Source organism: Gracilinanus agilis, chromosome 4 (assembly GCF_016433145.1).
Source record: "Gracilinanus agilis isolate LMUSP501 chromosome 4, AgileGrace, whole genome shotgun sequence".
Classification (NCBI taxonomy): domain Eukaryota; kingdom Metazoa; phylum Chordata; class Mammalia; order Didelphimorphia; family Didelphidae; genus Gracilinanus; species Gracilinanus agilis.
The window spans coordinates 487,621,531-487,639,623 of NC_058133.1; the positions used below are offsets into that span (position 1 = coordinate 487,621,531).

General features: G+C 41.6%; 1 protein-coding gene across 1 annotated transcript in view; it reads right to left on the bottom strand.

The window, feature by feature from the left end:
* The window catches only part of SSH2 (slingshot protein phosphatase 2), a 100,078-nt gene that overhangs the window by 40,427 nt on the left and 41,558 nt on the right, over positions 1-18,093 (bottom strand). Inside the window, exons 2-4 of the mRNA XM_044672891.1 lie at positions 15,120-15,223; positions 9,834-9,898; positions 2,551-2,672 (exon numbers count right to left, since the gene is read on the bottom strand). Coding sequence (XP_044528826.1) covers positions 2,551-2,672; positions 9,834-9,898; positions 15,120-15,223 — 291 coding nt within the window. The remainder of the gene's footprint in view (positions 1-2,550; positions 2,673-9,833; positions 9,899-15,119; positions 15,224-18,093) is intronic.

Sequence of the window (18,093 nt, forward strand, 5' to 3'; positions counted from 1 at the left end):
GGTCCCTAGCAACACATAAAATTTGTGCTATAAATATGAAGGGTCCCCAGAGCTTAAGGAACTATGGCAGAAACTGCAGAGGCTTACAGCCTGATTGTTAGAGAGGGACAGAAAAGGGAGAGAGAGATCTTGGAACATCCAAAAGAGAATTCTCGATTTACTGAAATTTCTTTTAGGTGAGTGGGCTCCTATCCCAGGAATTTTAAATCCAGCCTACCTTAAGAGCTTTCCTCATAAGGCTCAGGTCTTTGCTTTCATAGCCATGATTCCTAATTAACAAGAAGAGATTTCACAACCCTAAAAGTCTACAGGTGTCTTTCCTTGAAACTCTATTTGGAGCAGTGCCATTTGGATACCAAGACTACATTGCATTTAAAAATAATTTTAAGTGGTTAAAATTTAATGCAATTCTTGATTAACGAGTATGTAGGTGAAATTAATTTGCTGAAGCAGCCCTAAAAAGCTTCTTGGAGAGGTCCTACCATAGACTCTCAGTTGCCCAAATCAAATGAAAATAGGAAATATTTAACAAAAATCAATAAAAATACTATACAACACAATGTTAATTTGTGATTTTTGAAGTCAATATGATAGGATCTATTTCTATTTGAGTCTGAAACCACTGACTATCAATTAGGCTTCTAACTTCTGCTTAAAAACGTCTGGAAACATCCATGATGTGAGTTTGTTTTTTTAACCTTTACCTTCTGTCTCTAGGTAGGTAGAAATATACAAAACTGTGCATTGGTTCTAAGGCAGAAGAGCTAAGCAATGGGGGTTAAGTGACTTGCCCAGGGTCACACATCTAGAATGTGTCTGAGGCCAGATTCCCCTAGTCTTGGTCTTTTGGTGCTTGGGGAGCACTAGAGTTGTCTAAATCACAAGAGCAGTCTTTGTGTTCAAGAAGGAGAAAGAACTGGGTAGTTTCCAGCTCCTTGAGCTAACTGTCCTTCCTCTTGGGCCCTAGCTTCTCCCACAGAATCTAGACATTTTAAATCTCTTAATGGTTCTCTTAATGCCATTAAAGCTGTAGGAAAGGATGCATCCTAAGGAGCACTCCTTATGTTTGGGGTCAGAGATTAAGACAATATCTTGATAAGGTTGAACCCTTGACAGCTCTTTTCCTCTTTGGGTCAGGAGGAGCCAACCACTGAACCACTCTGACTCTGCAGGGAGGCCCCTAGGGACAGGAAGCTGCAAACCAGGTCAGTAAAGAACCTGGTTTTGGCTTCAGAGGAGATGGCCTTTCCAGAGAGCTCCCAGACCAGGTGGGGAATCTAAACAAAGAAGAAGAATGGCTTGAAAACCTCATTACAAAGCTCTGTGATTGTATGAAAGGGAGGAGAGTTAATACTGGTGGACTGCTGCTAAGTCATATGAAAAGTGAAAATGCTTCTCCCTTCTTCAACCTGAACAAGAGAAAGCTTCCCAGAAGTGGTTTAAAAAGCCTGCATGATATCTCGGCAAGAAATTAAAGGGAATATATGGTAATACATGGGAAACAAGGGAGCAGTCACGGATGTGTGTTTCTGGCAAACTCAACAAATCATTTGTAGACTGACTTCCAAACCAATGTCAGTGTTGCCATGGATAACTAGGAATCACCAGTACCAATTCTGGAATGAAAAGTTTCCAAACCAATGATTTTTTTTGGCAAACAGTGAGAGCCAGTTTCTAGCTGACTTTGCTGAGCTCACTGGGTGGCAATACTATCTTGGGGTCTAGGTCCCACCCCCATCAGGCCCTGAGTTCCATTCTAGTTTCAAACCAGGAAGTCTGTGCTCTGAGACACCTGGCAGGATTTCCTGAGGCTTATTATCTGGACAGCAAAGTTTTGCTTAGTAGCTACATTCCATAGCCCTCCCAAGGCTTCTCCAGAAAATGAAATGGAAAAAAGGAAAGCATTAAACCTTAGCAACAAAAGTTGCACAGGCCAAAGCAATATGCGATGTCTTCAGTTACAAGATTAAACATCCAGTTTAGGCCCAACAAAGGTACATGAGCACAAAAGCTTCTTATTAGCAAATGTTTCTGAACTGAACTAAATTCAGATTTGACCCAGCGATCCATAGCTTTCTTAAATAGAGGAAGATGGCAAAGAGTGTAAGGCTTGGCAACGCCATGGCTTATGATCACAGGTAAATATACCAGATCAGAGTATGGCCACTACATTTTTGAGACTTGGAGCAGCCAGGTCTGATGGGCAGTTTGGTGACCCAAACAAATTCAATTCTAACTGATGCAGATAAGGACTAATTGACTAATTGAAAGACTTTCCCCAGAATCATGAACTAACTGGTTAATAGTTGTTTCTTAAAGGGGGAAGGGGAAGAGAAGAGGAGGGATGACATGTGAGGCACAAAAGACAAAAGGGGGTTGTTTTGTGTTTTTTTTTCAACCCACTGTGGGTTTCACTGCCTTATTTCCTTCTAGACTTGGCGTCTAAGATCCACACCTCCCCCATCCCAGTTTTATGCACTGAACTGACTTATACAAGAGGATGTCTCTTCTAATACAAAATGCAAAGCTTTTCTGAGTTCAGCAGCATACCTGTCATTAGAGGAGAAATCCATTCCTAGGACAATGCTTTCTTCAGTATCTTGTCTGCCATTGGTTGAAACCACTACCATATAGCGAGTGCGGTTCTGGTATGTGCTCTCCAATCTCACCGCCTACAAAATTAACAAATAACAAAATAATGTCAAGAGACAAAACTACAACCATACTGTGGACCTTCTCTCCTTTTAAAATAGGAATTTTAAGCATAAAGAGAGTCAATATAATTTGTAGCAGATTTTCCAATTAGTTTTCCATCAAGCTTTGCTTCATTTTTCAATTAAAACTGTTCTCTCCAAAGTTTGTATTAATCATGCTAGCTTCTACTGGAATTCTACTGTGATGCATTATGGACAAACAAGTGACTCTGTACACTTGGTACATGGAGGTACATCAGAGAAGTTCTAGACTGGCCACTATCTGACAAAGAATGCCTTTGACCATGGTAACTCATGAAAGATGTGGAAGATAGCATTGCAGTCTGTATAGTATTCACACACTGATGGATTTACAGATCTTTCCAAACCTACCAGGCCTGGCCTCTCTGCCCAAATATATATAGGAACTAAGGATCAGAGAAGCAGAGGTATACCAGGCTAATTAAGAGAGGTAAATGGTGGGATTCTTTCCTCTACTGTATTATCCTAAGAAGAGCCTGAGAAGCACAAATAGTGACATATCTGGCCACACACACACACATTTGTGCACACTTGCATGCTCACCCATATGCACCCTCGCTCAAGGTTGTTTCCAACAAGAGCTGACCCAATGAGAATGTAATAGTGGGTACTGTGTTGCCAAGTCTACAAGATGGAGAACAGTACTGCTGAATATATGTTCCCGAAAGCCACACCGTGACAATTCAAGTAAAAAATGCTTCGGAGAAGTGAAGAGGAACTAAGGTTTAAAAAAAAAAACAAACTAAGGGTCAAATTCAGGGAAGCCTGGCGTAGATGGTGATGTACCCTTGGCCCCAGGAGGCCTGGGGAACAGTTCCTCTTGTATTTTAGGGTTTCTGGAACAGCGCCCAAGATAGTTACAACTATTTTCATCATAAAATCCAATTAGAGTAAACTAGAACACTCTAATAAATGAGATTTCAATGATGCCACATATGTGAACTCTTGCTTGCCTTGGTTATCTTTAATTTAACCTAAAAGAGGGACCCTCTTCATGTTGTTTCCATTCCCACCATACTTAGCTTCCTGAATGTGTCAGGGTCTCTTTTCATCCCATCCCAGCTCTGGGAATTTCTGGCTAGGTCTCTTAAAACCCATTTGGCATAGGCATAACTGCCTTGCTCACTCCTCCTATACCAAGTGTTAGCAATTAATTGACTGAATCAAAGTTGGTTAAAGGGAAAAATCTCTACAAAGAATGTTAGCTGCAATAAAAGTTACCAAGGTCATTTGGTCAGCAGAAAGACTCTCTTTGTAAGATATTTCACAATGACACTTGGCATTTGTTACCTACAGAACCTAAAACTCAAAAAAAAAGTTCCTTAGGTAGTTGGATTTTCTTTGCATCTTTGAATTATACATCTAATGGCAGAGTTCCATTCTATTTGAATGAAAGTTTCCTAACTCTAGAGGAAAGGGCCCGTTAGTGCAGTAGGTAGGGTGCCAGGTACAGACATTATGAGATGAGAGGCACTTCTGGGACCATTCTGTTTTGACTCCTGTAGTTGGATTAAAGACCAAAAGGATTACAGTTCTGCAGATTTAATCAAACCCTCTTGACAACACCTAAAATACTGTCTGAGCCTTTAGTAAGGGGAGATCAAGTTTGCTTTCAACTGGGGTCCATGTTTTATATTTAGATATCCTCTAAGAGTTGTGAGAGGAGAATCTTAATTTGAAACCTCAAGTCCCGAGAGGCACAGGCATAGACAGACAAATGGGAAAACATCAAAACACTTGCCTCAGCTCCAGCTTTTTTCTGCATCCTTTTACAGCTATCTCACTTGAGTAAAGATGAACATAATCTAATTTATTTCACTAAGCCACTTTGTGTAAAAGCAATTTTAAAACACATCTTTTGCCCAATACTCCTTAGAATTAGTAGTCACCTCAAAGTTTCTTTTGGGCCAGGAAGTGCTGTGGAATATAAGATTTGGGAGATCCTTATTTTGAAGCAGGTAGGAGAGAAATCTTCTGTTAGAGTCCATGGACAGGGCTAAGCCCAGGAGAGCTGACCTTAGGGCCTTATATTTCCCCAAGGGCTTTACACACCTTCTTTCCTTGGAGTCTTCATAAATAATACATCTGCTGGCATTTTTTCTTTTCAGCTACTGCTATTCACAAGATCCAAATTCATATTCTGAATCTCAGAGTCCAGCCTGGAGTTAGAAGTGCCAGGACTGTGGGCTCCTTTGCTAGGCAAGAGTAAAGATTCAGTCATGTTGGGATATCCATGTGGGACATCTCACCTGGCTAGGGAGTTTAAGAGCAGGACCAAGAAACTCATCTTGTTGGTTCCAAGGACAGACAGGCTTATTTTCTTATGACTCCACCATGGCCCCTGCACTGGTCTATGCTTTCCTTCCCATGATGCATTTCCACCTCAGAATCCTTTTCTTCTTTCAAGGTACAGTATAGGGATAAGTTATCATATTCCTCATCTTTCCAGTAGGTCACAGCTCTTTTCCTCTACCAATTACCCTGTATTTTACTTATGTGCATACAGGTGGCAATGCTCCCAATATAAGGTAAATTATTTAAGCATAGAAGCTGCCAGTTTTGTTTCTGGGTGCTCAACACTGAGGACAGGGACTTACATATGTTAGTAGAATTGATATACCATTGCCATTTCAATAGCTTTTCCTTGACAAGAAACTTTTAAGAGAGTGGTTCCTGACCCTTCTGAGCTCAAGGATTCCTTTTTAAATACATTTCACAGACAGACTTCTCTACCAAACAAGAGTTGTTCTCTTTCGAATCAGAGAGCTGAGAAAATTAATGACAAAAGGCTGTTCTGATGAATTCGGTAAAACTTTAAATGAATCTATTTTCATCCTAACAGCCTTCAAATGCATCTGAGAAACAGCCCATGTGAAACTCGCTTTTCAGAAGGAATGACTGCTTATTATATGGATTCTTTTGAGATGCCTGGTGGTGTAAAGGATCTTTTGGAGCCTGGAAGCCTGTTTGACTCAATCAAAGTTTCAACCCTGGCTCTAGGTTTGTATCTAGCCTGGCCTGCTATTCATTTTTCACTTAAATTTCAATAAAAGAAATGCAGAAAGTCCTCTTTCACTCATAATTCATACTACAAATTTTTCTGGTCCTGGGTAAAGATGAAGATGCTTGGTGGGTGCAGGGGTTTAAGGAACTTAGGCAATAACCCATGGTCCTTGGGGTTTTACCACTGTCCCTAAGTCAATTCCTTCTGCTACAGCTTCATGTCATTTTCTTGTGTTCAGTTTTGGTGAAGCTGGAGAATACTTGGCTATCACCCTCTGCATACTAACCTTTTCCACATTGCACTTAGCATGTTGACTTTGGGCAAACATACCAACTACTGTGCCCCAAATGTATTTACCTTCACAACCAAACATTTTCTTGATAAAAAGACAAATTGCTCATTACATATTCCTTTCCTCATTACCACTTAGCATCAGAAATGCTTCACTAGAGCTTGCAAGGACTCTGCCTTAATTGCAATCATTTTTTTTTGCCAAGAAAAAGAGCCTTACTTATATTGTGCCTTTGTAAAAAATATTTCTCTCTTGTCAGGAAAATTATATTATAAAGGTCCAAAGTCTAGACTAGTGCTCACCTGCTCTGTCGGAGTTCAAAAGTAGGTAAATATTGAATTCCAGCCAAACAATAAAGCAAAATCTATGGCTCAATTTATAAAAGATTTCAGACATGAATCAAAGAATTTGAAAATATTCTTCTTTGGGAATAAGAAATCAAAGTTAAAGGGAGGCACTGGTTTTCAATTCTTTTTGACCTTCATGAAGGATCCAGGATGGATCTAAAATCAATGTATCCTAAAATAATCTCAACCATTTTTGAAAAAAAAAATCTACTTCTAAAAGCACTTCTTGTCATTATCAGCACCATGATGATGTGGTAGCAGGGGGCCAAGAACATGATTTTTATAGAAGGTAGTCTGGTATTGAGGCTATCAGGTAGTTCAAGGGTTATTCACAGTCTTAATTTCTCTCTGCCTCATTCCTGTTAGTTCTGGTCTACCCAGCCTATTTGTTGCACTGATGCTGAAAAGTTGTAGTCCAACAGCAATGTGCACAGAGCACATATTCTTGATAAGAAGTCACACTGCTAAAGGAAAAAGACTGGATTCATTCTAGTTCCTTGTCATCTTTCTAATCTCAGTTTTAGAAAACAACAATTGAGGAGGGAGAGAGGGGATTGATGTCTATTTACTGTTGGGTTATCCTGAACATAAGAGACCAAACTTACAGCTGACTCTCCAACTTTTAACTTTACGCAGTCCCAAGATGACAGTTCTAGTAGCATCCCACATTTAACTTAAAAAAAAAAAAAAAAAGGCTTTGCTCTGACTCTACAAAAGCTTCTTTTAGCTACAAAAATGCACTAATTGGTCAGAAGTCACACAATGTATCCAGTGATTTTGCTTGAAGATGACTCACTTAATGGTTGGCAACATAATGACTGTGTATTTAACAATTTGATATAACTGTAAAATATTTTGTCATGTCCAAATTCTCATTTAGTTTGGAAATTTCATTTAAATCTTCTGATTGTATTTTTAAAATGTTAACAAACAGGGGCAGCTGGGTAGCTCAGTGGACTGAGAGTCAGGCCTAGAGACGAGAGGTCCTAGGTTCAAATCCGGCCTCAGACACTTCCCAGCTGTGTGACCCTGGGCAAGTCACTTGACCCCTATTGCCCACCCTTACCACTCTTCCACCTAGGAGCCAATACACAGAAGTTAAGGGTTTAAAAAAATTAAAAAAAAAAAGTTAATAAACAGCTGAAAGCACATGTTCAAGCCTAGGGATTATAGGATTTTAGATTCAGGCCTCAAAGAGATGTTGGAGACTAAGAAAAATAACCCAAGTTCAGGTCCTAACACTAACAGGTGGTGCTGGGTGTGTTTTCCCTATGCCAGCCTTAGTTTCCTTATTTGCAAAATTGGCAGGCTGGATTAGGCAATTCGATAATCCAACCTAACAACAAATTGTTAACTGTCTACCACGTTCATACAGAACATTCTTATCATATTTCAATAAAACATTCTTCCTCACTGTTCTCAAGGAGTTTGTAAGACTAGTGGGGCTAGGGTGGGGTTAAGGCACAAACAGGGATGACCATTGTGTGTAGCATTACTTGGTAAGTACAGTAGGGAGGAGTGGTGGTAAAAAAATTAGAGAGCTATGTGGGAGCCAACAGGGAAAGCTTCTGTGGGCCAGCATGGCCCAGAGAAGTCTTCATGGAGTATGTGATGCAGCAGTTGGACTCTAAAGGATAGACAGAAATTCAGTCCACATGGGGAGGGTGGGCATGCCAGGTGGAGGAAGCTGTGTGATTCTGCAATGTTTCCTATTTAGGAGACAGAGAACTGAAACATATAAGTCCCTGAATGACAGGCCAGGATTGAAACCTTCCATGGTGGCACAGGGGAACCACTGGAGACTTCTGAGCAGGAGAATGACCGACAACAGATTAATGCTTAGGGTAGGTTGGAGAAGGATAAGAGTGGAGGCAAAAAAACCATCTTGGGAGGCTACTGTAATAGTCCAAGTGGGTGATGAGAGCTTGTATGAAGGTAGTGGTAGTGAGAGGGAATGGATGTAAAGAGATGTCAGGATGCAGCACAGTGGTACAGCACATAGTACAGTGGGCAAAGATCTAGATTTGGAGTTAGAAGTCCTGGGCTCAAATCTTGGCTTTGGCACTTATTGCCTGTGTGACCTTGGGCAAATAATTTCTCTGCTAAAGGCCTTGTTTTTCACATCTGTAAAATGAGGGACTGAACTAGATGGCCTTGAGGTGCTTTCCAACTCTAAATCTCTGATCACATGAAGGGGGAATTAAAGGGATTCAGTAACTAGACATAAAAAGAGAGGGGAAGGGAAGAGGCAAAAGGAACATCAAGGTTTCAAACAGGAAACTGGAAGAGTGGTGATATAATGAACAGGAATAAAAGATATTAAGAGGGAAACACAGACTTAGGGAGAAAAGAATAAAAGTTCAGGTTTGGATAGGCTGATTTTGAGGTGCAGACTGAATATCTAGGGGGAGAGGACCTGACAGTGTTTGGATGAGGAGGTCTGGAACTTGGTACGTGGAAGAAAAGTCAAGGCCGGATATGAGATTCTGGAGTCACTGGCATTGAGCCTTGAGAATTCCTGAGCAATCAGAACCAAGAGAAGAATAACAGAAGAAGAAATGGGCCAAGGACAGAGCCTCGGGGAACACCCATTTGAGGCATAAGAAAAAGGATGAGGAACTAGAACAAGTTCCTCCCAGTACTTCACCTTTCTGTGACCCTTCTTGGGAGAAGAAGCTCCTGGCTTATTCTTCTTTCTCCACTGCTTATACCAGTCTTGGATGGTGCCTGTACTCACTGGACATTTGTTGTTACTGTTTTACCTGACCCATCTTAGGAAGTATGACCAAATATCAGAAGGGTATCAATCCAAAATGGGTAAGAAGAGAGAATAGGAAATTAACTCTGCTTATTAACCAAGGGTGATAGCACAGGGGAGTAGAAGAGAAGCCACACTGGCCTTTTGAGATCAACAACCTGGATTTCATGCTACCTGCCCAAACATACTTCTTGGTATTCCCCAGAACAAACCCTCCCAAATTCATCAGGCTACCTTTTCACTGTCTTTTCACTTGTCACATACATGCCTTTGCTCAGGCTGTGTCTGACTCCTGGCTTTTTCTCTTTCTCTCAGATAATTTAAACACAATCATTCTTCAAGACCCAACTGAGATTCCCCTTCCTGTAAGAAAGGCCTTGCTATTCCAACCCCCAGATCTTTTCATGTTTCTCTGAATTTCTCTCACACTCACAATCTGTAACATGGCTTGGTACTTAATTTCTCTACTCCCCTGTAGTCTCTGTTTCCCAGGTGTGAGTCTCATTTCCCACAATCTTCTGAGTCTGCTGAGAAAGACTACCATCCCTTTAGTCTCCCCTGGAGGCCTGGCACTAGAGTGATGGGCAGAACCAAGGCACTGAATCAGCACCTCCTGAATAAGCACCTGTCTCTCGGCATGACATAAACTTAGAAAACAGAGCTTTGCCCATGAGGCTCATTAGTCAGAAACACTTACCAGCCTAATGTTGTCTTCAGGGCGGAGCAATATGAACATGGCCTGCAGGTGCTGCTGAAGATCCCCTGGAGAAGGTCACAAAAGGAAAGGTTGATGTTTGCTTTAAAGCTCTCTTAGGATGTCTGTAAAGTGAAGCTGTGGTTTCCAGAGGGACTCTAAGACACGGCATGGATTAAGCCTGCATCTTAATGGTAGCAAGTGATTTCTCACCTATTTGCAATGACTATAAAGTGGACTGTTTTTTTATGTTGTTAGATTTATTCTGTTTTACTACTTTCATTTCTTTCTTATGGCCCTTGGAAAGTGACCAGTTAATGACCCTGGTTGTACACTTTGGCAGAGCAAATAGGGCCATGTCTCCTGCTGGTTCACAGTTAATACTGGATATATAATCTCATACCAAGTGGAGTTTGAAGAGACCACAGTTCCTATTGAATATAGGGCAAGTACCCTGCATAATATTCCCTGGGTTTGAAGCTACTTAAGATAGCTCAATTCACAAACATCAAGAATATTTTAGGTGCCCTCTTTCTAACGATGCTGCCTAGAATATCAGTTTTTGATCAGCATCCCATTAGGGAGCAATATTCAAATAGGAGGAAGCCTCAATCTTTCTCTCTGCTGATATTTATAATAGTGCAATAGAGACAAGGTGTTGGGAGGAGGGGAGGCAGGGAGGAAGGAGGTGTGTAGGTGGAGTTGAGGAAAACCATACACTGGGACGAAGTACTTTCACAGGGAAAGCAAACCAGAGGCAGAACAATTTGACTCGGCTCAGCTCAGTACTTCTGTATGGAAAGACATCACTTTCTGAACAGTTAGTTGTGTACCCCCAACAAAGCTACTACAGTCTCCACACATAATATTCTGTTGGTCCCCCTTGCAGTTGTAGATTATAAGAGAGGAAGGGAAGGAAGAAAGAAAAAAGGAAAGGGTTTCAAAAATAGGAGAGACTGCAAGGCATATTGCCAAGCATGTTTTTTTCTGGGTGACTTTAGAGGTCATTAAGTCAGGGAGGGGAGGGGTGAAGGAGATAGTTTGTAAGAGGTTTATTAGATTCCTTTTATCTCGATGATGGCTACCAACCATTTCTATAGTGTAGAATTTTAAAATTTTCTTCTGAAAAAATTTAAAAAATATCTCTTGTTTTTACATCACCTTCCTTCTGAATACATCTTTCTCCTCCTATCTATCCCCTCAAGTCATCTCTTGTAACAAAGAACTAAGAAGAAACCAAAGCAAAATGCACCACAACAAAGGATTCCAGCACAACTCTGCAATATAACTGGTCTGGGAATCTCAGTTTCCAAAACCCAGAGGGCTCGAGACCTCCAACTCCAGATTTTAATTAAATCTAGTTAACTAAACTGGACTTGGGAGGGCCCAGGGTCACATTGGATTAAGGGTCAGCATTGTTCCATTACATACTGCTTCCTATCAAGGGAGGTTTCTGCAGCTTCTCCATTATTAGCCCATCTAAACTGAGGAAGTAGGGCAAGGACTACCAGGAGGGGAACCATTTCTGAAGGGCACCCAGTACACAGTAGGTTTTGAATACAAGGTTTATCGTGTATTTCAATAATTCTTTGGCACAATGATACAGTCAAATCACATGAAGGATAGAAGGGAGGCAGATAAGCAGCTCTAGCCCCTAATAAAGCTTTAAAAGAGTCTGTGGAAGAGTTGCCCATATTTTGTGAATGAATCTCTCTGCTTGTTGGGGAATTACACTGCCATAGATTGAGGGGGCAGGCCAGGATGGATATGGGAATCTGAAGGTAGGTGGGATTCCCTTCTCATCTTTTAAATATTCCATTTGCTGGGACAGCTAGGTGACTCAGTGGATGGAGAATCAGGTCTGGATTTGGGAGGACCTCCATTCCAATTGGCCTCAGACTCTTCCTAATTGTGTGACTGTAGGCAAGTCATTTAACCACAGTTGCCTGGCCCTTACCACTCTTCTGTTTAAGAACTGATTCATAGTATTGATTCTAAGTCAGGGATTTTAAAAAAATTCCAGTTGCCACCACTAATAAGTAAATATCAACAGACCAAGCAATTTTTACCACTTTGATCACGCCTGTTTCCCCTTTAGAATGTTAACAGACATTATCTCTTTTTAATTATTTGGTTGCTAGAGTCTTTGAATATTCAAATGTGGACAGGAGTGGGTTCCATACATTTCCTCCTCTGCCTCTAAGAAGCACAGTCCTGCTCAATGCTATATGAGCCATTTCCAGGTTGCTTCTGATTCTACAAGCATCACCAGCCAGGTAATGGCATGAATTGGGCTGTGCTGGCTCCCGAATATGGGGAAGTCCTGGATTCAGTCACTGAGAGCTTGGATTTATACCAATAGTGCCTGGGTCAGATCATTCAGTAGGTCTAAGATCCCAACCGCCCACCCTCGCTTATTTAGTAAAGGAAAAAGCTGAATTAGTAAATGTCAAGTGGAAACCTGGACTGAAGTTGTGTGAGGAGGTTTATGCAAAAAGGAAAAAAGGCCAACTAGGCCTGGAAGCTTTAAAAGGCACTGACTCCACTCCCCTCAACCTCATATACAAGACAGGTAGGTAGATAGATATAGACAGAGAGACAGACATAGACAGACAGAAATTCACTAAATAACTTGTTCGGACTGGCTGGATTAAAGCCCTGCTTTTTCTCTTTCTTCCTTGGACTATACAAGGTTAATACCCAACATCACCCTGAAATGCAGAGGTTAGCTGGGGCTAGTTCCTTTCTTCATGAAAGACCTTTGGGGTTTTTAAAATCTGAGGGCAGAAAGAAAAAAGGGAAGGGAAAGGAAGGAAAAGGAAGGGAAGGGAAGGGAAGGGAAGGGAAAAAGGGAAGAGAAGGGAAGGGAAAAAGGAAAGGAAGAGAAAAGAAAAGAAGAGAAGAGAAGAGAATCGAAATGTTGTTCCTGATCATCCAACTCCTGGGTTAGTGACTTGGGATCTGCTGTGGAAGGACAGTATCATCATCTGACATGATCAATTAGAACTCAACCCTGTGACACTGGTAACTAGGTGAGGCTGCACTACGGAGGCAGAACTGCTGTTGAGATGCCCAAGAGCATGCTGGCTGGAATGAGTCAATTCCAGGGTCAATGGGATCCAGTCAAGCTGGATCTCTGACCTCTGACCTACTTAAGCTCTGCAGGAGTGTTTGCTCCCCACCTAGCAATCAGAACTTTTCCTATCCCTAGAGGCCACAAATGCATAAATGAGCACAATGGTCTGCAATGAATAACAACTTTTTTCCTGTAGCCCCAGCTTGGGCTATCATCTCTGACTACTGTTCTGAGGCTGACATTTTCCAAAAGATTTTCTGAAATGATAGCTGCCTACAGAAAGGGGACCTGGCAGGCAGACTGGCTTCCTGACCTGTCCACCCCCTCACTACCTACCAATCTCTTTTTCTCCAAATTTTCCCTCAATCCATGGAAAGTTTTTCACCTTTATTTAAACCAGTCTCTGGGTTATATGATTTTAGGTATACCTTGCTTTAAGAAACCCACTATATGGAAAACAAAGTTTGTAATTGAAGGATGGTAGCTATAGAGGTGAAAGGGACCTAAGAAGCCACCTAGTCCAATCTCACTTTACAGTGAGGAAACTGAGGCTTGGAAAAGTTAAATGACTTGCACAAGGTCACACAAGTAATAAGGGGGCAGGACCAGAATTTGAACTCAGGTCCCATGACTACAAGTTATATGCTACTTTCCTCATAACAACCATCTGAGAAATTCAACAGTTTATTATTTCCACTAAATGGACTAGCTTGGAATTAAAGGAAACTATTCACACTTAGTAAGTGATTGAGTCAGGATTCAAAACTACACACCTTCGGATCCTTTTTCTACCATGTTTCCTCTCAAAATTCAAGTACGGACAAATTAGTGTTCCCTATAAATTGTCCCTAAATTATTCAGACTCTGCATTTGGTTAGAGACTCTCATTTAAATGTCCTGCCTTTTGTAAGTTCTTTGAGGGCAGGCAGACATGGGATACTTGGCTTGTATACTCCCTTGTACCTTGCAAATGGCAGGCATATCATGTTTGTGGAATGAATCTTTTTTTGGAATGTACATATTTAGGATTATAAGAAGAGGATTAAAGGAATTATCTTAAAGAACTTGCATTTTAATCTGTGTTATAACAAGTTTTATTATCATGGGAACCTATATAAGCTTTTATTCATCTTATCATTTTCCCTGGACCATCATTAGAGAACATGAATGAATGAAAATTAATTTTCCAAGTCCCTGTTCTGTGCCAATCATTGGCACTATGCTAGGTGCTGGGAAAACAGACAGACAAGTAAGACAGTTCCTACCTTCGAAGAGACAACATTCTAACATGGGAGCAAACCCCTCTGGGCAGTAAAAGGTGAGCAGGACAAACAAAGAGTTTGATGTGGGGTCTTCCAGAAGCTAGTGAAGAGCTACTTTAGGGCAGTGAGCTGTTGGACAATCACACCTCTTCTGGTCCCAGTGACAGTTCCAATTCAAGAATGAGAGCCCAAAGAGCAAAGAAGGAATGAATGGAGGGAGAATGGACAGTGAGGTGCCCCATAAGGGCCTATGTTCCTGGTGGATGCTTGATGGGGTGAAAGGAAGCAGATACATTAGTGAACTTTCATTCATTCATCTACCAGCCAGGAAAGCTCAGGCCCAGGGCAGAATCCCAGTGTTGAGTGGCTGGGAGTCCACGTCCAGAGTGGGGTGGCACCTGGTGAGGAAAAGGGAGTGCCACAGGGTAGAGAAGTTCTGGTTTCTTGGTGGATGTTGGATAGGATGTGAAACATAGTCTGGGGTCAGCTAGATATACTGGAGTAGGTTAGTTTGCACTCATCCACCCTACGCAGAAATAATCTTAAGGGTTTCTGTTTTGGTTAATGAGGAGTGAAAATGAGACGCCAAAGTCCAGAGTTCTAAAAGTCTTTGGTTTTCCCAGGATCTTAAGGGAACAAATCTCCTGAGACTTATTCTGCCTGGCCCCACGAGGCAGGGCAAGGACAAATGGGTGGCTAGAACAAGGAGGGCAATTCCAGGCCAATAAGGACAATTCTGTTAACTTTCCAAGATGAGGATGAAATGGGGTTCCTTACCACTCTCAGATCCTGTGATTACAAGGGAGCAATCACATAACCATTAGATTGCTTCCCACATTTCTCACCATTACTGCAGAACAGCTAGAGAACCCATGAAAGGCTAACAGTCTTTGGCCCTGCAGTGAAAAGCATGAAGGCAAAGTGACCAAGGGGGCAAGTGGGCAGTTTTACCTGCATGTTTGTTGCGCCTGTGACTGATTCTCGGTGTGGAGGACCCATTTCCCCGTGGCAGGAAGAGTGCTGCACCTTTCACAGTGAGGAAACTTTCGCTGATGCTATAAGAAAAAACCAAAAAGGAAAAAACCAGATTAATGCAGATTTACATGCAAGGAACTAATGAATGAGAAATAAGACCTGCTTTAGGGACATACCTATACCCAGCTCTAAGCGCAGTAATGCTAGCTCTCACTCCAGAGATCACACAGTATAATTATTACCATCACCATTTTCCAGTTGGGGAGACTGAGGCTTTGAGATAGGAAGCATAAATTTTGAAGGCAGGACTTGGACCTGGGTTTCTGACTCCAAGGTCTGGACTCTAAAAAGACAGGCCTTGATACGTTTTTCTATTTCAAAAAGTCTTACTTTCTAGATAAGTGTCTAAATTCAAACATAATACTAAGAAATGGAATCTAGTCAAGGTATACTCACTAGTGAATATGATGTTGGCAGAATCAAGAAAAGACATCATCATTACCAATAAGCCTTTCATTGTCACCAGAGAATGGAGCCTTTGAAGCTGTTGCTATCTGTGACGTCCTTCACACTAATGGTGCTGAGAGTTGCCTCTCTGATGGATAATGCTGTGCAGCAGACACAATGGACTCCAAGGTTCTGACATGTACCTCTGAGAAGCCTGTGGTCCTAGCAACTAACTTCAACTTATAGAATCATCAGGTTCAGGAGTCAGCAAACTACCTGGAGGGCCCACCATCCATGTGCAAAGAATGGCTTCTGCATTTTTTTTTTTAAACTTCACCTTCCATTTTGGAATCAATACTGTGTATTGGCTCCAAGGCAGAAGAGTGGTAAGGGTAGGCAATGGGGATCAAGTGACTTGCCCAGGGTCACCCAGCTAGGAAGTATCTGAGGTCATATTGGAGCCCAGGACCTTGTGTCTCTAGGTCTGGCTCTCAATTTACTGAACCACCCAGCTGCCCCTGGTCACACAGCTGGCCTCTTCTGCATTTTTAAATACAAAAAACATGCTTGCAGGCCTTACAAAATCAGGCTGGAAGACCTGTCATAGTTTGCTGACCTCTAGGAGGGCAAGGTCTCCATTTTGCAGATGAATAAACTGAGGTCTATAGAGGAAGAGTGTCTAGGTCCAGACTACAAAGTGAGTTTGTGGCAGGGGGAGACAAACCTGGGGCTTCCTGGATCCCCAGTCAGAGCTCTATTCACAGTGGGCATTTATAGGCAGGTCATGACCTGCAGACTAGTACAAGAGGCTTGGGATTTCAAAACATGAAAAAAAATATGCAGAGAAGTGGGAGAGACATTTGTGCTTTGTTGAACTGTGGTTATGTTCTTTTAAAAAATCTTTTTTTATAAAGGTTGGTTTTCTTGGAGAGAAAAAGGAAAGCAATGTACTTAGAAAAAGAGGCGATATTAAAAAAAGCCCCAAACACCTAGCAATATTCCTTCCGCTTTCCTGTAAGTAAAGCAAAAGAGGGTAGCTCAGACCAGTCGAGGCGGCAGCTCTTCTTTACATTTAGAGTTTACAAAGTGCCTTCCACATAAGAGCCGTGTGTGTGTGTGTGTGTGTGTGTGTGTGTGTGTTGGGGGCTGTTATGAACCCTACTTTACATGGTAAGACACTGAGTTGCAGAGAGTGAAAGGCATCTGTCCAAGATCCCACAGCCAGGAAGTGGTGGACCTGGACTGGAAATCAGGTCTCTTGACCTTATGCTGCCTTCCCCATAGAATTATTATGACATGCCACTTGTTGGCTCTGTGCTGCCCTTTTATCAGGCGGAGTTGAGCGAAAATAACTGTGAGATAATAACCCCCATGGAGAAACCGAAGCACATCTCCAGATTCTCAGACTGTGCCACTCCCTGAATTGGCAAGCGAGCTGGAGGGAAGTCTTGGCTTTGCTCTGTTTTCATTTTGACATGAAGCCTTGAGCTTTTGTGGTCTGTTGCACAAAATATGTGTCTCGTTACATTGCGGCTGCACACGTCACCCTGTTGTGTGGGTCACTGTGTTTCACTTACATTACGGGAACAAGGAAAAACAAAATATCTGAGTGACAGGATGAAGGCAGCCCACCACAAGGCAGGAAACGAAATGTACAACTATTTGCTTTATAAAATGAACATCATTTTGAGGAAGAAATTAAATGTTCCACTTAATCACCAGCAAAGTAACAGCTTTGGACACTTGGGATTCCAGTAAACCAAACAGTTCTATTTCTACAAAGGGACACTGGACACAAATATATTCAAAATACTAACTGAAAGCTCAAATCAACTCTCCTGAGTAGACAGAAAGGAAGGAAACAAGCATTTATTAGGCACCTCTCATGTTCTAGGTCAAGTGCTAAGTGCCTTATAAATTTGATCTTTACAATAGCCCTGAGAGATAGATATAACCATTATCCCTATTTTATAGTTGAGGAAATTGAGACAGGTAGAGGTTAAGTGACTTGCCCAGATTTATGCAGTGAATAAGTAACTGTGGGCAACTTTGAACTCAGGTCTAATGGCCTCTAATTCACAGCTCTCTTATCCGCTGTACCACTCAACTACCTTCTCTTGCTACTAATCCTCAGGCCAATTCAAGGCCTAAGTTCCTGGTCATGGGCATTTTGTACTAATAAAATTTATGTTATGATTTTATTTCAAAGTAACAGATTTTTCTATCTATACAATGTTGGGCTCCACCAACACTTTTTTTTCCAGAAAAGATACCCGAACTTCATATTGCCATTTTCATGAGGGAAACAACCCACCACCCTTGTCTGCCTAGCCCTGGCTTTTGGCTCCAGCAAGGATCAGGTTAGAGAACGTCTAACTGCAGCAGCCCATCACCATGCTCATGAAACACTTCCAAACCCCGTTTTTTGTCTAGCTCTTCACAGATTGGCGGTGGGTGAGAGGCTTAATAAAATGTTGGTTGAATTTTTAAAAATTTTTGTTTA